Raw genomic sequence first — 22908 nt, forward strand, 5'->3', positions numbered from 1 at the left:
AATTCAAATGTCTGCGCTCCTCAAATCTTCATTTTATTGTACTTATATAAAATGCACCCTAGGAATGATGTTAGTTGAACTTTCATGAGATATATGGTAGGTGCACCCTAGGAATGAAGTAGGCAATGTGGGCTTTCCAACAACACAAACATAATGGAAATGGCGTTTCTTGTCTGAAGAAAACGGGAAGTGGAAAGAAATTTTGTTATCAAAATATGGAAGGGAATCAGATCAAAGGCAGATCAATTCTAAATATCAATCGTGGTGGTAGAGAGACTTAACTAAATTATGCGGTGAGGGAGAAGAAGGAGGTTGGTGTCATAAAGCAATTTGATGGAAAGTTGGTATTGGGGATAAAGGTAGATTCTGGGAGGACACCTGGATTGGTAGAAATAGTCTTTTCACTCTGTATCCTAGGTTGTACTCTTTATCTTTTGATCAAGGGAGAATGGTGGGAGAGGTTGGTATGTGGGAAGAATCAGAATGGCATTGGAGGTTAAGGTGGAGGAGAATCGGGTTTGTATGGGAATCACTACAAGAAGATGAAATGTTCAAGACTATCTCTGTGGTCAATTTGAATAGGGAGGAAAAGGATCTACAGGTTTGGGATGGTGATGCTTCAGGGGTATTTTCGGTAAAATCAGCTTATGGATACCTATCTAATCAGGTAGGAGGGTGCCACAATGGGGTTTTCATACAACTGTGGAAGGCCAAAGCTTTTCCTAATGTACTATCTACTGCTTGTAGGATTCTTCTAGATAGAATTCCAACTAGAAGCAGTTTAAATAGAAGGGTGTTGGTTAGTACAACTTCTTGTGCTTTATGCCAAGGTAAGATCGAGACAGCTCAACACCTATTCTTAGAATGCGAATTTGCAAGTGTGTGTGGTCTATGTGCTTTAGATGGTTTTTGTCCAACATAAGGACCTCAAGTGCCACTTTGAGAACTTTTACTTAACATTTCTTAGCCCCAAACAGAATTTGGTGTGGAAAGGTATTTGGGCAGCTATAGTATGGTGTATTTGGGAACAAAGAACTCTTATAGTCTATAAGCCAGGGGTTGTGGACGTGGAAGAAATATTTCTTAGGGCACAACTCAAATCCTAGTTATGGATTAACATAGGTTATGCTTTCTCAGCTACTCCTTCCCGGATTGGCATTTGAACCCAATACAATGCTTAAAAAGTTATTTGTAATGGAGAGGGGTAGTGACTAGGAGTTGCTGGCTGCTGTAGAAGTCTTTGAAGGAGAGAAGAGTGGGGAACAAAGCTGATATCATGGTAAGAAGTAAGACTATGAGAGTGAATGCTGTGTGACTGCAGGGTTTTAAGGAGGATCTTGGATTTGTATCTAGGTGCTATTAATCACTTTTGTAGCACTGTTTTCTGAATGAAGATGTAGGAAAAATGATGGGAATGCATGTTTGATTGTGAAGCTGCGGTAATTGCATCTCTTGGTAGTGGAGGGGGTGTGCTGATCAAGACTTACTACGTGTGATTTGCAGAATTACAACAGCACAACGTTATTCGAGTGGAGGGCCAGGGTGGGGCAGGGTGAAAGCTGGAATGAGGAGGGTTATGGGAACTTGTTGCTGTTTTGGTACATACACAAAGGGTGATGCAGATTTGGAAATAGTTAGGTGTAGTGTTTATACAGCTTTTTGCTCTGAGCCTCTTGCTCTGTATTTTTCTGTGTTTTTTCTTTTTGTATACGGGTTTTTAATTCATTTAATTCTTTGCTGATAAAAAAAAACATATATGTTCTGTTTTATTGTGTATTCATTGTCAAACTGATTTAATACAACATATTGATGTTTTTTAGATTGCTCTTATTTTTATTCACTTCTATGCCAAATTTGTCAACATCAATAAACCGTCTTCATTCTATTCGCAACGAAAACATTTATTACACTTATATTTCCTATCTAATCAATAATTTCTTTCCTCCAAAATCTTGCCACTTGTGCTCTTGAAATCATCTCCAAGGGCCAATCTTAACAAAACCCTATTTTATTTTGTTAATTTGCAGAATTCAAGGCCTTCAAGTTATAGTTCTAAAACCCGGTCCACTTCTGCAATGGCAAGAGAATCTGCAGTTGTTTCAAATTCCATGGCAAAGTCACCATCCTCATGGGAGAAAGTATTATCTTCCTGGCGTACTACCTTCATACATAAATTATTTTCTAAAAAGAATAATCTATGGAATGCAAAAGTTAACAGATTTTATTTTTCCTTTAATCTTCCAAGGTTTATTGGCTCTCTATTGACTATCTTCTTGTTGCCAAGTTGGCAGCTGTAAGTGGCAGATTCTATGCACTTCACTTCTCTTTTCCTTTGTCTTCTCATGTTTTCTATTTATCTTTCTATATTTTCTTTTTCTATTATAGAGTTGTGGGTCATATTTTACTTCAGTTATGTATGTGGAACATTGGTGTGAAGACCAATTTAAAACTTTAACAGTTGGAGGACCTGATTTCTCACATAATGAAATGGTAAGTTGTACTGAATGTTTTTTATTTGCACATGCTATTTTGCTTTAGTTGTATACTATATTACACTTTTAAATAATTTTTGTACAATTAACTTGTTTCTTGGCATAAGTATAAATTTGTAAACTATTTATGGAGATTGCTTTGGTCCATAATCATGTCCGTTTCTTATTTACATTTGATTGTTTTGTTGGCTTCCTTTCAGTTGCCAGAACATATTGAAATTCTTGTTTCGGCAGTCACTGGAATCAACGAACCAGATAGCTTATATGGAATTCTTCAGTCTCACAAGGTTAGCGAGCCTGATTTTTCCTTCTCATAGCCTTATTACATAACGAACGATATGCATTGTCTCAGACTGTGAATTCTGTCAACACTACCAGACAACTCATTAACTGAATGATAGGAACCAACAAACTGAGCCCTAAACAGACACTAATACAGAGCAATACAAAAGCAGAAAACTATGTATAATAGTCATCTTTACGTAAAATTCAATTTTTATAGTTGCATTTTTTTTAATTTTATATCGATGTACATGTGTAGTAGATCTTTAAAACTGGTATGCCTTTTCCTAGTACCATGTGTGTATGCATGCAAAGATAGGCCATGCATTTGTGGTTTTGGACTCATGTTTATATTGGTTGATGTAAATAATAGTTGAATTCTCAAATAATCACATTTGAGCATGAGGGAAATTGGGGAAAGGCCCTAGAGTATTACGACTTGCAAGTGCAATCAGATACCTCAGTACTGAATGATGGCAGTTCAAGAGGTCTGCCATTGGAAAAAGCAGGATCTGCACATCCTTCATCCTTTGCATCTGAGACAGATGTGATGAGGCAGAGTAGACCTTACAAAGGGTTGATTAGATCCTTGCAGCAGATTGGCTGTGCACACGTGCTTGACATGTATTGCCGAGGCTTGACTTCAAGCAAGAATCTGCATCAGCATGATTTGGAGTTTACTGAATTGCAATATGAATCTGCCTGGCGTGCTGGGAAGTGGGATTTCTCTTTACCATGCGTTGGAACTAATTTTCCTTTGACTCCAAATATCAAATGTGATCATTTCAATGGAAATTTGCACAGGTAATATGATTTTATTTATTGTTGAGTTTATTTTAATTTGAACTCCTTTGTTCAATTGCTATATTCTTTACTTAGTCGCTCATTTAGAGCTATACACATTCTTAACTATTGCATCTTTCATGTAGGCTAAAAGATATTCAGTTAATGTACTCTGTATTATGAGAGAATGGACTAAGTTTTTTCTCGTTAACAGAAAATGAATTCCAATCAGTTGCAGAAGTTGAATACAATAGGGATGTTAATACTGTAACTAACTCACTAACCATAGGGGTACTACAGCTATTGCTAACTAATTTGAGTTAGTAACTGACTGAGCTGAAAAATAACAGACTACTTCTAAGGACTCGTTTGGTGGCCAGATATAATAGGATAGGCAAAGTACCTATCTTGCTATAATCAACTGTTTGTTCTACCAACAGTTTATGATTTTCTTAGCCATTCCCTATCTTGTCTTGTTAGTTTATGTATTTCTTATCCCAAGAGGTGAATGTTGTATTACATGTGTAAAGTAGTTTGCCAAGAATAAAATATTATGTAGTTTGTTTTTCTAGTAGTTATTTACCTGCTACACTTTTCTCTTTCTCTATAAACAGCGTCTCCACAATTATTGTCATTTCCATTGTAGCAACTTTCACCGAATAGTCACCATCATAGTTAGTGCCACCACCACCCCACAATTGCTATAGTACCCACAACCACTCTTACCATCCAGACTAAAATTTTCTCCCCCTTCCACCTTTATCATCATCATCATCATTGTTTCCATAACTATTAACATTTCATCTCCACTATAGCTACTACCGCTACACCATCACCACTTTTAACACACCACTTGTGATGTCGTCCATGGTAGTTAGAATCGTTCGAATCGTAAGATTCGAATCGCGATTCGAGTCAAAACTTGACCTTGCTGATTCAAATTGGATCATGACTTGTTTTTGGGTGTGAATCATGACATGAGTGAATCGTGGGATTCTCGATTCTGTTCCGTTATTTCCTATTCAATCACATTCTAGAAAATATGAAAAAGGAGATGAAAGATCTGTGATTCATTTAATTTTTTCCAAAAATCCCAAAAAACTTAATAAGAAAACGAAACGGACAGTCACAACGATAATCAATTTGCCTATAAATCAAGTTAAGAACGCAGTGGAGAATAGAAGAGATGAAGAAGAAAAGTGAGGAACACGAAAAATATAAATTTACCAGTGACGGAGGTGAGAAGAAGAGTAGTGGAAGAAGAAGAAAAGTGAGGAACCGAAAAGAAGTTCCGTCACCGTAGAAGAGAGGGTCACCGGAGAAGAAGAAGGGAGAAGATCTTCGATTCAGAGAAGAAAATTTATTTGGTAGTTACCCTCTGAACTTAGTGAACCATTCTTTAAAAAGCACCTTTTTAAAAAAGTTGAGCAACTTTCAGAACTTTTAGAAAAGCTGATGTCATCATTAACACACCACTTTTTATCACATCATTAACATACCACTTTTGATCTCATCATTAACACACCAACACTTCTACAATTTTTTATACCTTTCTACCCATCATCATCACCACCACCATCTCACTATTACCATTTTCGCCATTGTCATCACAACTATCATTGTTGTCATTATCACCATCACTATATGCTACCATTTGACTATTTGTTAGAGTTGTCAAAATGGGTGCCTCAGCAAAACCTTTCTGACCTAACTCATGGTCCAAACCAATTTTGATTTAGACCCAACCTTTTGTCTTGCCGATGGACCATTTTGACTCATTTTAAGAAATGAGAAAAAACTAAATCTAACAGATTATAAAGTATAATATTTGTTGTCACTGTATTGCCATTATTATTACCACCATAATCACCTCACTATCACCACAACTTATTTTCTAGTCCTTTTCATGGTGTGCACCAACCATCAAATAAGTCTAATTTTTATCTATTTTTTATCCTATCATATCCGTTTCTTATCCTATCCTTATATCATATCATATATTTTTTCTTATGTGTTATTTGGTGATGAATGATGTGCAGTTCATCTTGGCTATTAGGAATGAAAGTCAATTTATACCATAGAAAAACGAATCTTTTCATGAAATATCAGTTTAATTATTCTTATATTCAGTTGTTTAAGGGCACTTGAGGAGGGTGATTTGAGTGATTTCCAGATAAAACTAAGAGATTCAAAGCAGGTAATATTTCTTTCCTAACTTGTCTTGATGCAATTGAGGACATTATGCATATATAAATGTTTTATGTGTTCTAGGAGCTAGTGTTATCTGTTTCTCATGCAAGCGAAGAGAGCACTGAGTACATTTATTTGACTATCATCAAACTACAGGTATCCACTTGTCTAATATGTAGATTCTTAACATGATATATATTGCCACTACATCATATTTCTTATTGTTGCCCTTGAACCCCTTTTGGTTTCTACTAAGATCATTGTCATGGAGTATGGTCAAAGTAGTCCTTATAAGGTCCAATACATATTCCATCTTGCGTAAATGAAATTAAGGACCTGTTATCCCACAATGGTTATGAATGTGGCCAAACTATTCTTTATAATGCTTTGGTCCCCTACTTGAGATATCTTTTCAATTAAGTTAGGCCAAGTCCTTCCGTAGTGAGGGTATCTTATCCTCCACATCAAGTAGCCTGTATACTGTTATAAATTATACACAAATTAAAGAAATGTTCCATGGAATATATGCACCTATGTAATGTTGCTGCAATGGGATAGATAGCATTTTATGGATTTTATTGGTTAGCTTGCATGTTTGATTTTACTTGTTCTTTTTCAAGATGATGGATTGTGTAATTCATATAGTAATATAATAACTCATATGTGTAATTCAAGTAGAATCGAGATACAAGTAGTGTATCGGAGAGCTGATATTATGAATCGTAAATCGTTTCGTATCGTGAATCGTAAGATTCATAAACATTAAAAAGTTTAATATATACTTAAATATATAAGATATGTATACATACAAGATACAATAAATTATATATATATGTATATACCACACAATTTCACCAAAACAACCTCTATGGTGCATACATGTTATTAAACAAATTATGTCTATCTTTTTTTATTTACTCATTTTTTAAAATCTACACTGATTCGCACAATACGGAATCGTTTCATTTCGGGATTCAGCGATTCTTTGTGCGAATCGCATGATACAGCTAAGATTCAGGAACGAAAAAGATTCTTCACACGATTCGTATCGTGGGAGGGTGAAACCGTATCGTTTCGTACGATACATATCGTGAATCGTAAGATACTAACTACTTTGAATTCAACAGATGCTTTATCATCTTGGCATGGCTTGGGATTTACGCTGGACAACTTGCCAAGATAATAGCACAAAATTTTGTATGCTGAAGCCAAACAATTCTTCTGAGCCTGTGATTCCTTCCATTGAGCAGGTGTCTAGTGTACCTCAGTCCTTCATGGAAGAATCTTTATTTTCTTCACTCTGCAAAATATATTATGACTTTCGCACAGTGATTACTATCAGCATCGAAGCCTTGAACTGTTTTTATTGTCTACTAGTTGTCATGGCTGGATATGGAGTGGTGCTCAATTTTGCAAAGGACGCAATTGCATATGAATTTGCTAGAACCATTTATAGCATTTCGAAGAGTTTTACTTCAAATTTTAAGCTCTAGAGACTGTGTGCTGCAACATCTTCTGCAGTCTGCCACCACACTCCGCAAGGTATTTCCTTACTGTTACTATTAGACATAGACATATAAATTTTCCCTTCTCTTGTAAATAGCCTTTCTTATGATCTCTTGTAGTCTATCTATCTATATATAGGATAGACATTTCAAGTCTAATAATATAGCTTTCAATTCTCTCTTTCCATTCTGCAATCTCATATTTGCGTGAATTCTATCAGTTAGAGATAGAAAAAAATCTATTCCTTTGGATGTTACAAACACTTGAAGATTTTAGGAGATTTGGTGCTTGACATGGTGTTAAAAATTTATAACCCCTTTACAAAGTGGGAAGGGATTCTATCCTTGGCACTGCCATTCTAATTAAAATTATTTAAACGTATAAAGTGGCCTGTACATTGTTTATTTATACTTCAAGCTTCACAACTTTTGTATAACAGGATATGTTGAGGTAAAATTATTATTGGGTTGAGTTGGGTCTCTAACTAACAACCTAAACTTTTAGGGAAGTTGGGCCTTTATAATTTTCTTGAAACCATGAAACAGATTTATTTTTAATTTTTAATTTTATGTTATTTCCATTTTACAGGGATGTAGGTTCTCTCAAGCAGCCTCTGCTCTGCATGAGTTTAAACTCCTTTCTATTGAAACCAAAGGGCAAAGCTCATCCTTATATTGGCTTGGACGGGTAAGGGGGCCGCTACTATGTTGTGTGTGTTCATCATATCTGGAGATAGACAGTACTGTACTGGTCCTTTCCTCAATGCCAATTTCCAAAGCAGTAATTTTGGGTGTATGCCCTGGACTAGTGGACAAATTCAATGAACTGCATTTCATCTGCAAATGAAGACAAACTTTGAAATATGATTATACATTAAACCATTAGTATGTTTTGCATTGAACAACATAAAATACAGGAGAATTTAAAATATAGAGGAATAGAATTGTAGAAATTTAAATTCTTTAGTTTATAAAACCATTTGTTTTGTTCACAATTCCTAAGGAAATCAAATTTTCATCTCAATTACAAGAAGCAAGTGAGAAATATGAGCTTTGCTCATGCTATAGCATAACGATGTTGGTACTCATTAGCTGTAACAAGATGCGAACATGAATTTTGGTGATTATACGAGTTAATGGAAGAGCCAAGTTTTCCGAGAGTCCATCATGTCTGCATGTATGATAAAGTAGAGTGAGACAAAGGGAGAGCTGTGAATTTGGAAAAGAAGGGATTTGTGCAGCAGATGGGGGCCGCTGTGATGGCACACATAAGGAAGAGTTGGGAGGATTTCACAAATTTTATTGTTATCAATACCCTGTTTTGGATGCAAATCATCTATAAAATTCAACAAAAATATTACATTCTCTACTTTAGTTCTCTTTTAAACTTATTCTTATGCTCTGTTCTTCTTAAGACCTGATTGGCTTGGTGCACTTGAATTGTTGTCCAGTATAGTGCTAAATATTATTAAAAGAAGGTAACAATATATGCATGTTTGCTTCTGCTTCTTGCTTTGTCGATTCTCACCATTTGATATATGTATAGTGGATCTAGTCCATGCCTCGTGTCTTTTTTTCTGAGTGGGCCCACAGAGGGCCAACACATCTCTGGATATAGTCAGTCAGTCTATTCAAACTGTTTGTAAGGAATTCTGTTAGCTGCCATGTCAATAATAACTGTCTCAACTCTTATTACCATGAATTCTAACACTTACAAATTAGTCAGTAGTAGTATGATTGTCATTAACCTTGCCAAGTAATTTACCTTTTGCGTTGCAGCTTGAAGAAGCAAAGCTTTTCCGTGCTCAAGGTCAAAATGTGATGGCTATCAACCTTGCAATGTATATATCACAGAATTACCGCTCTGACGAGGAGGCTTCAGATGCATTTCGGTTAATTGGGAAGTGGCTTGCAGAAACTAGATCTAGCAAGTTATGGAAGAAAACTTAATTCTGTGTAATGTTTTAATAATATGCTTTCTCTTTATGCTCACTTGGTTGTTATTTCCCTATTTTGATGTAAAATTGCAGCTCAAGAACAATTTTGGAGAAGTATTTGAAACCTGCAGTCTCTATTGCCGAGGATGTGAATGCTACAGCTAAGAATGCCATGAAAAGGAAATGCCAAACTCATTTTCATCTTGCACACTATGCTGATGCTCTATTTAGAAACCATGAAGAAAGACTTAACTCAAATGAATGGCAAGCAGCAATGCGTTTAAGAAAGCATAAGGTACCTAATTGTTTGGTTTGAATATGTGGCAAGCACAAGATGATGGGAATTATGGATGACATTTGTTGGGGTTTTCTTATTTTGTATTTTGTTATTTAGGAATATGAGTAATGTTTGTTGAGGTTTCTGTATTTTCTATTTTTCTAGATTCTTATTTCCTTATGCACTCTGATCTGTTTCGCTGTGTGTGTATATATCCATGTGAAAGGGAATTGTGAGTAGTTGCTGTATATTCATCTAATCCATAGAATATTGGAGAGGGTGTGATTAGAAGGGTGCCGTGGGGAGCAGCTTGGAAAACTGGTGAAGAGTGTTAGGATTTTTTAGGTGTTGCTGTGCTGTTCTTTGGACTGCAGTTGGGTGTTGGGTGCTGTTATTTTATTGGTTCTGTCATTTGGTTCTTTTATAAGTGCTGGTTTGGGTTTGGCATTCCCTTTTGTAGGCTTAGGTTTTTGGTTATACTTTCTTTTGTGGAAGTGTAACTTTGTGGTTGTGGTACACGGGTTGGGATACCCTTTAAGTATCCCCTTAATTTTATTCATTTATTGCTGATCAAAAAAAAAAAACAACTTCATGCGACAGGAGTTAGCAAATCCAGTCCCTTCCAAAATCTGTATTAGATCTTGTATTAGAAACATACTGAAAATATAAAAGTTCCGTTTCTTTCAAGTGATTAGGATGTTAGACTTTGAGCCCATTAATACTACTTATATCTGGATGTTAAACTTATAACAGATCTTGGAAGATATTAGATTGTGGAAAGTTGAACCTTCTTGTTAGTTAGTTACTAAAGATAACTGCAATCGACAGAACTGTAAACACAGTAATTAAATTTCTTAACTCTGCCAATGATTCAGATGCAGTGATTCAAATCTTGAGAGTAAAATATGAGAATAGACGCAAAATCCATATTTTGTTTGTGCAGATACAGATTTGGTTGACTTTCCAAGTGATAGACAGATAACTTTTGCTTTCTACTTGGAAGCAATCATGCCTCATGAAAAAGTAAAAGTAAACGCATATATAGCTAAAAGAAATAGGTGGGTAGTCTTATGCATTGCTTCTATGGAGAAATTACTATGCCGTATGTGAATGCTATTGATCAATTAGTAGATATTACATCTCTCTAGTGCCTATTCTTTATCTTAAATATATAGATACAAATACAAGTACACATAGATACAAGAAAATTCTGGATAGTTCATCCTAATCCCTGAATGGTGAAATATTGTGATTTGAGTATGCAATGAAGTAAATAATAATTAAAAAGCTGAAATCTAACCCCTCATAAAATTCACTAATTAAGTTTTTTTAATGCGAAATGCTATTACTTATTGTCATGGACCTCATGCTATTGTTAATTCTACAGACAATAGAGTTGGAAGCACTCATAAAGAGGTTAAGGAGTTCAACAAAGGTAGTTAAAATATTTTTTTTACTTCTTCATTCTCCTATGCCCTAACTCGTATAGTATAATTTAGGGGGAGAAAATTGACTACTCAATGAAAATCCAAGAATTGCAAAAGCAAGTAACAATGGACAAGGAAGAAGCCCAGAAATTGCAGGTATTTATTTTGTTTGACGAGTTAGTGTTGAGTTATGAAAATATAATGTTGAGTTACAAAGACATATGATCAATAATTGTAACTAATAGCTCTAAGATACTATAGGATACTAAAAGAGATATTATTGTCATTATTATAGGGGTGTAGAGCTCTATGTAAACCCTCTTTGTACTGATTTATAATTGAATTAATAGAATCAGATATGTTTTCCTCATATATCTAAACTCTTTCCCTTTTGGTATTAGAGTTCCCAATCTTGGGGGCTCTGCTTCCTCGTTCTTATTCATCCTAGACTTAGTTGTGGTTCTTTTTAGGCTTGCCTAAAGTACACCCATTTTCTTTGTTTATTTTGGTTGCATGATGTGCACCCTGGACTTTTCACGCTGTACCACTCGCTCTCTTTGCCACTATCATCATGACCAATACCTCCATTTTGATCGATGAGTGTGCCAAGAAGTTCTCCACACTCCAAACATATTGAGATTTATTGTCATTTCATTCGAGAAAATATTGTGTTTGGCGACTTAAAAAGAGTTTGTTGCTTCAAATAATCAATTAGCAAATATTTTCACTAAATCTTTATGGGACCTAGAATTGATTATATTTGTTATAAGCTTGGTACATACGATTTATATGCACCAGTTTGAGGCAGAGTGTTGAATGTAACGGGCTTAGCCCTTATTTTTTGTTATTGATAGGTTCCTAAAAAGAAAAACAAAGACTCTCTCAATGAACAAAGATAAAAGAAAGAATAACTCTGTTTTTATTCCAGCACTTACAGAACACTCAAAAGAATTACAAAGGAAAACAGTTCCTTTCACACAGGTATTATCCTGTCAACACTTTACACATACAAATTAGCTACCCTCTCCCATATCAGGTTGGTCTTTATTTAAAGACCACCCGTAACTAACTCACTACCCCCTTAATCCTTTATTTTTGAATTTTCTTCTGTGATACACCCTCCATATACTGTCCTTATTTTCTTGCCTAACAATAACCCTATGTGTATATTACTCAAGGAATATTAATCCTATATTTATTTTCTTTATTCTTAATATATCCGCTCACCAACATGAGGGGAGTGTTGAGTTATGAAAAGATATTTTTTGGAAACAAGGAGATATTATCGATCTTTGTAATTACTACATGTAAGATATTGTAGGATACTAAAGGAGATATTGCAATCATTATTCTAGGGGTGTAGAGCTCTATATAAACCCTCTTGTACTAGTTTACAAATTGAATTAATATGGTAAAATCTTTTTTTCTCATATATCTAACCTCTTCTCAACTGTTAAGAAGAAACTTCTATATGATTATGTGTGGAACTAAATGAAAAGGTTTGGTAAATAGATTTAAACATTTCAAATTGGTAAATAATCCCCAATTAAATTGCTAAATAAACTTAAGTTGTGAAATCTTATATTAAATCTTGCATATTAATTTAATACAATTGTCATTTTCCTATTGATAAATAATTCTACTTTTTCTTATACTCATCCCAACCTTGAATGTATAATGTAGTAAATATTTTCTGCCTCTCAAAATGCCAGGATGACCGGGACAATTTTCTTAGCCTGGCATTGGAGGGGTATAAGCGGTGTTTAGTCATAGGTGACAAGTATGACTTGAGAGTGGTACGTAATTCCTCTTAGTTTCCTTCATTACTAATAATTTGTTGAATGTGTGCTTAAAGCTTTGATTGAACTTATCATATGACACCTGTGTCTATCTCTATTCTAAGATATGTTTATTTCCTTATTTCTGATTTTGTACAGATTTATTTTTAAATTATTTCTAAATAATTAGTTTTCTTGTATTTATCATATTATCTTTTTCCGGTAATAACTAGGTTATAATTCATTAGACAACCTAAATACATTTGCAATTGATGGAAGATGGCATGGGTGTCGGTCCCCATAAGTCTCAGAAAATTAACTTAAAGGAACAAAATAAACATTATTAGAGATATAAGAATGAAGCCTATGAGACTTGCCCATGGCTAAGGTGGCTAATTCTATTATGTCACTGGGACAACAAAGTGAGAGGGTGAATTTACAATGTTTGGAGGAAAAGGGAGAAGAAGTATGTATGGTTGATGAAACAATAGAATTGTAGACTTCACTTGTGATGGCACAACCCTCTCAGAAGAGTTTAAAAGTAAATATAGCAAGGTTATAGGCCATTAGAACTGAGAAGACCACTTAGCAAGATATTGTGGTCAACCTGAGATTTGACAACAAAGCAAGTAGGGTGAGACTCAAAGCAAAGATGATTGTCACCAGAAAATTTGCTCACACTTACTAGATTCTTAGTGATAGAAGGAACAAACAACTTAATAATAACATAGTATGAGTGTGGTAAGAGGGAAGGATAAAAACTGAACCAACTAATTTAATGTGCAGACCTTGATAATTTCTTAAGGACACTTGTTCTTGAGTGGAAAAAGGAACTTGGAGGTGTTGGAAGTGTTCTTCATTGTCAGCAAAGAAAAAACTTGGAGGACTGTCAAGCTTAATAGAGGAACCTCCAATGCAATGACAACAAGAAATGGGTCTTCAAGGGATCAAACACTGGAGGAAAGCCCTTTGTAAAAGAAGATTGTAGAGAATATTGTTGATACTGTAAAAGGTTTGGCGTAGTAAGGAAACATGATTCAAACTCCGTGGGAGAGATAAAGACTGGAGCCATGGGAGGCAACAATGGGCAGGCAAACTGCCTTAGAACATGAAGAAACAAATCAACGCAATATCCTCCTCAGCCAGATCATGACATGAAAGCCTATAAAGAGGAACTTGATCATCTAAGAACAATGATTTAATAAATGACTAAGTCCTCTAGATTGGGTACCCTGTCCATGAGAGGAAAGAGTTCATTCGATACAGCTGGTATGTGTCTCTAGGTGATAAGGGTTGCATCAAAGATAATCTTAACAGGGATCTGGTGGTTACAAGACATGTTCACTAAGGGACTTCCTAAATACAAATTCCAATATCTTATAGGCAAGTTACGAATTTACCAATGAATAATAATAGGATAAAAATATCCTAATATCTCCATAGTAATCAGGAAAAATATTATTAGAAAATTCACATTAATTCCTTCAAATTTTATTCCCATTTTTATGAGAATGTGGTTGTTCCTAATAGAGGAGTAGAAAATGTAATTAGCATGATTGTTATGAATAATATTTTTTTTATTCCCTCTCATTATTCAAGCCATACCTAATATGTGTTTGCCTGTCAATGTGATTTCCTTTAACGTGTTTGTTTGCTCAGGTGTTTCGAATTGTTACGTTGTGGTTCAGTCTCTCTTCAAAAAAGGATGTTGTAAATAGCATGCTTAGCACAATTGATGAGGTATATAGTAAAACCTTTCCAATCAATCATTCTGATTTATATGACTTTTACCCATAGCTTAAGATTGTTTTTATTGGTTTTGTATGTTGATTCCATTTTAATCTGTTCGAAGGTTCAATCTTTCAAATTTATACCTTTAGTATATCAAATTGCCTCTAGAATGGGTAACGCAAAGGATGGTCATGGACATCTCAATTTCCAGGTTGTGGTTTCTCCAACTCTATATATGCTTTACTTATTTCTCGTTTATAATTTCTTATTTAATATGAACATGGAGTATGCAGTTTGCATTGGTTTCTCTTGTGAAGAAAATGGCCATTGATCATCCATATCATGCAATACTTCAAGTAAGTAGTTCCTTTATCCATTAATAGGCAATTATTTACATGCGAATGATTCTTTTATTTTTAAAAGAAAAATTTGAGATTAAGGGAAAACATAAACCATCCTTGTTCTGTTTGACTGTACTTGTTTCAATATGAAATTATTTTCTGTGGCAATTTTTGAATATGTTTTAGGCATTAAATGCTTCTAACAATAATTGTCTGATGAAAAATATTTTCATCATCTATTCTCTATTTAGCTTCTGGCTCTGGCAAACGGTGACCGTATCAAGGACAAACAGCGTAGTAAAAGTTCATTTGTGGTTGATATTGACAAAAAGCTTGCAGCGGAAAATCTTCTAAATGAGTTGTCATCTTATCATGGAGCTATCATTCAACAAGTAACATCACTCTTTGTATTCTATATTTTCTAAGTTCCAATTAGCAATCAATTAACTTCAAACTGTTTGTTACATATGTAGATGAAACAAATGGTGGAGATTTATATCAGACTTGCTGAGATGGAAACAAAGCGAGAGGTGACATGTTTTTATATTTTTCATATCCATTCTTTCTTATGTCCATGAATGCATTTTGAAGTTATTTCTATCATTGGCTTGCCTAGTGACCTGAAAATCTTTAGTTTTACAGCGTTCTGATTGGACTATTTATGCAGGATACCAATAAAAAGGTGACCCTACCAAGGGACTTGCGTAATCTGCCGATGCTAGAACTTGTAAGTGGCTTGCTAAATTTCTATGTGATAATGTAGCTTTCTCGTTGATGCAATGACTGAATGGTGGTTTTTTGGGGACAACTTTCGGAGACTGGACAGTGGGGAAAATTAATAGCTATATTGTTGCTTGCCCAAAATGGTGACATTTCCAATAACATTTTCTAGTATGGGTAACGTTCAAATGTCATTTCTTCAAAAACTTGTTCTGGATGTGTTTTGTTACGAAATAGTACATACACAGTTGAGGTCCATATACAATAATTGGAAATGATATCAACAGTTAATGTATGTAATATTTACTCTAAAGTATTCTATTATCAATTTTACATTTGGGATTTTAAAATATGATCTGTATTTACATCATGTTACTTTTGGGATTTTAACAAAAATATTTCCAAAAAAAATGAAGTTCTAATTTTTGCATAAAATAAAAAATCTATTATATTTGAAAAATAATAAAAATCCTGTGACCATAATTTAATTGACTTGTATTGTAGGGTAAACAACATGTATACTTACATATCAAAATATAAATATTTTGTCAAACCAAAATATTAATTGGATTAGGAGGTACTGAAACAAATAAGTATAAAGCTTGAAACATGTGTGTAATACTCTGGTGAATATATTTAAATATTTCTTTGTAATGTAATTCAAATCATAATAACATGTGTTGATCAAATCGGTGAATTGCTCTAAGATTTTGGATTGTGGTATATTTGAGAATGTTGGTGATCGTGGTATCAAGTGTGCAGGAATAAACAAACAACACAGAATGCACATGGAAGAAAGAACACAAAAATAGTTTGAGAAAAGAATTCTCTTTATACTAGATGAGTCTACTGGATGGCTACAGAATTGCAATCAACAGAGGAAAAAAATGTGAGAGATTCACTTAGAGGATTGCAACAAACGCTCCAAGAATTACAAACTTCTTGTATACTAGTTAGTTACACAAGCAACCTTATATATAATGGGCCTGCAAAGATAGTTGACAGAAAATAACTAACTCCTAAGTAACTAAAGAAATATCAAAAAACATCTTCAAATCATTGGACGACTTCAGCTATTGAGCATGTCTAACATATGAAGAAGATTCTAAGGCATAAACTCAGAATATTTAAAAACTTCAAATAGGAAGTTATATTTTAAAATGAAACAGTTGTGCTTAGGCATCACTACACTAGCTACAATCCCTACCAGGTTGTCACTCTAGCTTGTAACAATCAGTTGTAGCATATCTAAATATTATTTAAAAAGAAAACAGAACAGCAAACCTGGAGGTCATACCAAACCCACTAAGAAAATCTAATTTAGAAAGACCAGACCGGTTAAAATGTCATAGTGCAGAAGATTTTAACTTATATTGATCTTTTTTTCGCATAATTTTTGCCTGCCTGTGTATACATTTCCTATTACATTTTGGTTGTATATATTTACATGAGCATTGAAGATACGTTGTCAAAGCTAAACTTGTATATTTGCATGTACTTCGGACATTTAGGTACCTGTAGTGACAGCTACAGTATCAATTGATCATAGTTGTCAGTATCGTGAAGGAACTTTTCCTTACTTCAAAGGACTAGCAGATTCAGTTATGTAAGTATCAAACATTTGTAGCATTGAAAGAGCATTTTTGTAGGATGCAAAATTTGATGCATCAATCTACTTTGTGCTGGTTTGGTGTGCAGGATAATGAATGGTATAAATGCTCCAAAAGTTGTTGAATGCTTTGGTTCTGATGGCTGCAGATATCGACAACTGGCAAAATCTGGAAATGATGACCTAAGACAGGATGCTGTATGAATTTCTTTAGCTTATGCTTTGTAATCTTTTTTGCATCTATTATTGAAGTTGTGCCAAATTATTTATTTGTCCATGTTTAGAAAAAAAATCAAATTTGAAGCCTTATTAGAGAAATTTATGTTTCAAAACACTGCTTTTTGTTAATTGTAATATTAAATTAAAGCTTTAAATACATTTTTAGCCCATATAATTTACCTCAATTTTTTTATTTTGGTTGCTATACTCTAAAGTATTAGTTTTTGCTATTCATATATAATTTTTTGTTCTGGTTTTAGTCATTTGATATATGTTGCATGATTAGGAGATAATTATTCCATAATTAGTACAGATTCCGTTTTTTCATTTGATATCTTTTGGAGATTTGATTTGATTTGTATAGCTTTAATTACCTATTATTTCTTTCCTTAATTAGGTTGTAAATAGTCTATATATTTAGACTGTTATCACATTTGTAAATTGTTGAAAATCCCACATCCACTAGAGATAAGGAATTTTCATAGTATATAAATGGGTGTGAATCTTACCTTATAAGCCAGTTTTATAAGGTTGAGTTAGTCTTAAAGTTCACTTTTTTATATGGTATCAGAGTGATTTAGAGTCTATCCTAGCGAGAGTTTGTTGGATTTATCAGGCTACCCGCTATCGTACTACCATCCATAATATATAGTCCCATGCACGAGTTGGTAGGTCTTGGCGTGAGCGAGTGTGTTGGAGATCCCACATCGGCTAGAGCTAAAAAAATTTCATAGTATATGAGTGAGTGCAAATCTCACCTTATAATCCGGTTTTATAAGGTTGAGTTAGGCTTAAAACCCATTTCTTAATATAAATGAGAAGGGACCATGTGACGCATGACAAAGATAAAGGACCTTAAACCTAATTTTGAAAAACCCTAATAAGTTTGGGCCTTTGGCCCATTCCAATTTTTAACTAATAAAACCCTAAAACCCTAATTATTCAAATAAAATTTGAATGTGTTGCATTTGCATGAGCTGTTAAACCTAATTAAGAGTCAAAACCTACACTTTTAAAATTAGTTTTTCTGGACCTATTTTTGACCCATTTAAAACATTATACTTATTGCAATCCACAACTCATTTTTTTATCTCTGCCACAACACCTTCCGCCATAACCCATTATGATTTCCATTATAGCTTTATAAAGTATTTATGGGGTCTCCGATGATCCATTATCCGATATCGATAACACTACTAAAGATATTAAGTCTATATATCCTATTTTAGAAAACTTTTTTGGCTTGTCCAAGTTAGAGATTTCGGTATATATTATTAGTAATAGTGTAAGACATGTTATCTCTTTCTTTATTCACATTTTCTACAAGGGAATCTGCATGTCTAAAGGAATCTTATTTTTCTCATATATGTTGTTTATTTTGATGGTTATATTAAACTGCTGATTTCTTGTAGGTAATGGAACAATTCTTTGGTTTAGTCAACACATTCCTCAGGAACCATCAAGATACATGGAAAAGAAGACTAGGAGTTCGGACCTACAAGGTATATTCTGCTGTTTTAAAGTTCTTGGTCTTTAGTGCTGGTGATTGGTTTGTGAATTGTAACAATGTCATTGACAGAGTCAATCAACTATCTGTAAACAGTTTCAGGGAGTAACATGTAAAGTGAGATGGGAATTTCATTAATTTTGCATTACTCTTGAATTAGAATTGCCTGTTTACTATGCATAATATGCTTTTGCAGAATGATCTTGTTCCCATGACAGTTTTTTCATATAATTTTTTCCCTTGCACAATAAAGGCTACTTCCTAAACATTTATGTTCTGCTTCAGACTTGCGTAGGAATTTCTTGGCCTGGAAAATAAAATCCTACTCTATATTTTTTCTGCCTAAAAATCAAAAGAACGTCCATTTCTTCTTTGTTGGTTAAGCATTTATAAACTTAACTCCGAAAAGGGATGTACTTGAGGGTTATATGAAATTATTTTTTCCTTCAGATTGTCTATTTTGTACTATAGTTTTGAAGTTATGGCAGGAAGAGATTAAGTTCTTAAAATGGTTTAGAATTTTAACTTTCTATGAACAGGTTGTTCCTTTTACTCCAAGTGCTGGTGTTCTTGAGTGGGTTAATGGAACTCTTCCTCTCGGTGAATACCTTATAGGGAGGTCAGTCAAAGAAAGACAAGTTTTGCTGCACAATTTCTTGATCTTTTTATCTTTGAAGCAACTGATTCATGTTGTCAACCAACTATCCCAAAAGCTATTGCGTGAAAGTACATGAATGGTTTTATATTAACCCCTTCTATCAAAAACCCTTTGGGCTTGAAAAATGGACAATGCACTCTTTACCCTACCTTTGCTAAAATATGGCATTTATTAGGGAACATGGATCAATTTCTAGACCATATGGTCATAGACTAATACTGTACCATGAATGGCTTTATATCTAACAGTTTTTCTTCAACTTTCAGCATGAGAAATGGAGGTGCTCATGGTCGCTATGGAATGGGAGATTGGTCATTCCTTAAATGCCGAGAGCACATGGCAAATGTAAGAAGATAATATTTAAGTACTTATGTCAACTTAGTTATCATATACTGTTTGTTTTATAGTTTTCTAAGGTGATGACAATCTGAATTTATATCTGAAAAGAATTGAGTGGGAGGGGACAAAAAACTGTTTACTATAAAATATAAAATGTCTAGTTTGGATTAAAGACCTAAATTAAATACTACATAACTGGGCTGTAAGGTGTGCTGGAAATAATTCTAAAGATTGGATTTGTCTTTAGCCGCGGAACGGACTGACTCATTCATCTTATCAAGTTTGATAAACTTGATAAAAAGCCAATAGCTTGAGAAGAAAAGATATCATGTAATGATCACTATAGAGTAAATAAACCATCTTTTTTAACTAAACAGGGGCGGTGAAGAGAATGGGAACTGGTTAGACTTTATAAATAATTCCTGTGGAGTAAATCTCAGAAAAATTATCATTTCTGGACTGGTTGAAACCCTTTCATTCGTGCTCAAATATTTATATCTTCATCATCATCATCGTCAAAATAGCTTTGACTTAGGCTACAATTATAGTTTGTATTGAAATTGGTGAAGCAGTACATTAGATAATAATGTTGGGGATCTTTTAGTGCTTATGCATGATCAAGTGAAATTCATTTTTCAATTCTTCACAATCGTTTAACTTATTCAACTAATAAACTATGCATTGACAAATTGCATGCAAACCAAAAAAATGAAAAAACAGACTGATAGCATAAATATATAACAAAGCTATTTATTTTAATACCTTTTATTTTTTTTATGTCAAATAGAATAATACTATACTACGTTTGATGTTTTCTTGATAGGAGAGGGACAAGCGCAAAGCATTCCAGGAAGTTTGCAATAATTTCAGGTAACTTTCCTGTCCTTATCTTTTAGATGACCCAGATCACGTGATCGGCTTCATTGCTTAATCATATTTTCATGCAGGCCTGTTATGCATTACTTTTTCTTGGAGAGATTTCTACAGCCAGCTGAGTGGTTTGAAAAGAGACTTGCGTATTCTCGAAGTGTTGCTGCTAGTTCTATGGTAATAGCATTATACTTTTCCATGCATGCTTATTTTTTCAACATATGGATTGTCAGACCTGAATATGGCTCATAGGTATCAAGTGCGCCTGTTTGAAGGGTCTATATTTTTTTCCTCAATTCTGAAGGGAAATATCTAATGTTTTGGGATAGTGCAACCATGTTGGAATGAATACTACTCTGACTTCTGAACTAGCCGTTCATATGTTGCCCATTCATGTCATCTCGATCCACTATCATATATGATTTCTGTTTTATTTTAAAATAGCCTTTAAGTAAAAAAAAAAATATCTGGAAGATCACCAAATCACATCTACATCAATGTATTACAATCCTTGGTATACTTATTAGTTGATTCATATTCAGGTTGGCTATATCGTGGGCCTTGGAGATCGACATTCGATGAATATTTTAATTGATCAGGCGACTGCTGAGGTTATTCACATAGATCTTGGTGTTGCTTTTGAACAAGGCTGGATGCTTAAGACCCCAGAACGGGTATGTACTTGATAGTCCTTGAGTCATGCCCTTTTTTCCATACTTCATCTGGATTGTTGATATCACCTGTAACTGCTGGCAGGTTCCCTTTAGGCTTACAAGAGACATAATTGATGGAATGGGTGTAACTGGAGTAGAGGGGGTTTTCCGGAGATGTTGTGAGGAAACACTGTCTGTCATGCGGACAAACAAAGAAGCATTGCTGACGATTGTGGAAGTAATCATACTTCAGTCAAATTTTTGTAGTATGAATTGAACTTCCTTTTCTATAATCTCTTCCTAAAAGATGAGTGTCCTCTGCAGGTTTTCATACACGATCCTCTTTATAAGTGGGCTTTATCTCCTCTGAAAGCCTTGCAGCGTCAAAAGGTACGGTGTCTGCAGGTTTTTAGACTGTCTTATGTTAGTTTCTTTATTTAATAAATGTTCAGCATCTCATGAGTGTTCGTCGACTAGCATAAATTAGCACTTATCATAAATTGTGGAAATAAGTATATAACAGGAGGACTGCTAACCTAAATTAGCACTTAGCATAATGACTTGGATATTCTATTCTTTTTTGGGTTCTCAAGAATGTTGCTGGTTCTCCTCGATTTTGATCTGGTTGTAAATATGTTCAACTTGTATTACTTGATTTACATACAGCGTGACCTTTCTCCTTTTCTCCCCAGGATTTGGATGATGATTTTGATACAAGTTTGGAGGAACCACAAAATGATTACCAAGGAAATAAGGATGCTACACGAGCCCTTCTACGTGTCAAGCAAAAGCTAGATGGGTATGAAGATGGTGAAATGCGTAGCATCCACGGGCAGGTATTTTGTTGGCATATCTCTGCCAAATGACTAAATAAGGACTATTTCGTTTTCTTTCTTTTTTTTCTTCATCCAATTTTAGCTGATAAAGTGGGTTGGATAATGTATATTCATCCAATTTGAAGTTGGAACATAAACTTGTCAAAATGAGTGGTGTTACGCTTTAAGAGTTTAACCTGCTAGATACATTGTGCATTCATATTCGACCCTCATACCATACAGTTACATCCATCTTAGTGGAGAATATAGTTCATCAATTGCCTGCAATTTGTAAATACCATCTGGCTACTTGTACTGTTGTTTGCAGTCTAAAAATGTACATATTCTAATATCCCATGAAAAATAAAATTATGGTTGGTACCTTTACTTGCAGGTGCAACAACTCATCCAAGATGCAATTGATTCTGAGCGATTGTGTCAAATGTTTCCTGGTTGGGGAGCTTGGTTGTAATTGGCACCCTTCTTTATACCCTTTGATACTGAATCATCTTGTATAGGCGGCGGTTATCTACTTCGTTGGACTTTTCCTCCTCGATTAGCATATGCTGTGACCAGTTTCTTTCGCTTTTTTTGTTGTATTATTTTTTGAAATTTTGTTCGGTGAGTTGTAAAATGGTTGCATGTTAAAGGATGCGAAAGGAATAGCTTTTTCGTATCACCTGTTCACTTAATACATCCCTTCCACCAACCCTTCAATTAAAAACAACTCTACAAGAAAATCTCTTATAATAAGTGGTGACATTCTTAGTTTTTA

The 22908-nt window shown here is 34.3% G+C and overlaps 1 protein-coding gene across 5 annotated transcripts in view; it reads left to right on the plus strand.

Annotated features, from left to right (window-relative positions):
- LOC137822699 (serine/threonine-protein kinase ATM) overlaps nt 1–22908 on the plus strand; it is a 68613-nt gene extending 45705 nt beyond the window's left edge. Inside the window, exons 46-78 of one of the 5 annotated variants that reach the window (XM_068627644.1) lie at nt 2028–2138; nt 2246–2293; nt 2386–2490; nt 2693–2779; nt 3148–3578; nt 5688–5754; nt 5829–5903; nt 6875–6997; nt 7125–7289; nt 7842–7940; nt 9032–9183; nt 9283–9484; nt 10854–10901; nt 10966–11049; nt 12606–12689; nt 14331–14411; nt 14524–14613; nt 14696–14758; nt 14995–15135; nt 15217–15273; nt 15411–15470; nt 16975–17069; nt 17162–17270; nt 18704–18793; nt 19338–19417; nt 19723–19801; nt 20619–20665; nt 20743–20842; nt 21208–21339; nt 21422–21556; nt 21643–21708; nt 22011–22154; nt 22528–22908. In XM_068627644.1, coding sequence (XP_068483745.1) covers nt 2028–2138; nt 2246–2293; nt 2386–2490; nt 2693–2779; nt 3148–3578; nt 5688–5754; nt 5829–5903; nt 6875–6997; nt 7125–7289; nt 7842–7940; nt 9032–9183; nt 9283–9484; nt 10854–10901; nt 10966–11049; nt 12606–12689; nt 14331–14411; nt 14524–14613; nt 14696–14758; nt 14995–15135; nt 15217–15273; nt 15411–15470; nt 16975–17069; nt 17162–17270; nt 18704–18793; nt 19338–19417; nt 19723–19801; nt 20619–20665; nt 20743–20842; nt 21208–21339; nt 21422–21556; nt 21643–21708; nt 22011–22154; nt 22528–22605 — 3528 coding nt within the window. In that variant the 3' untranslated portion in view covers nt 22606–22908. Of the gene's footprint in view, nt 1–2027; nt 2139–2245; nt 2294–2385; nt 2491–2692; nt 2780–3147; nt 3579–5687; nt 5755–5828; nt 5904–6874; nt 6998–7124; nt 7290–7841; nt 7941–9031; nt 9184–9282; nt 9485–10853; nt 10902–10955; nt 11050–12605; nt 12690–14330; nt 14414–14523; nt 14614–14695; nt 14759–14994; nt 15136–15216; nt 15274–15410; nt 15471–16974; nt 17070–17161; nt 17271–18703; nt 18794–19337; nt 19418–19722; nt 19802–20618; nt 20666–20742; nt 20843–21207; nt 21340–21421; nt 21557–21642; nt 21709–22010; nt 22155–22527 lie in introns of those variants that run through there. The other 4 variants (XM_068627645.1, XM_068627646.1, XR_011082962.1 and 1 more) reach the window with 4 other exon arrangements.

Source organism: Phaseolus vulgaris, chromosome 9, assembly GCF_000499845.2.
Source record: "Phaseolus vulgaris cultivar G19833 chromosome 9, P. vulgaris v2.0, whole genome shotgun sequence".
Classification (NCBI taxonomy): Eukaryota; Viridiplantae; Streptophyta; class Magnoliopsida; order Fabales; family Fabaceae; genus Phaseolus; species Phaseolus vulgaris.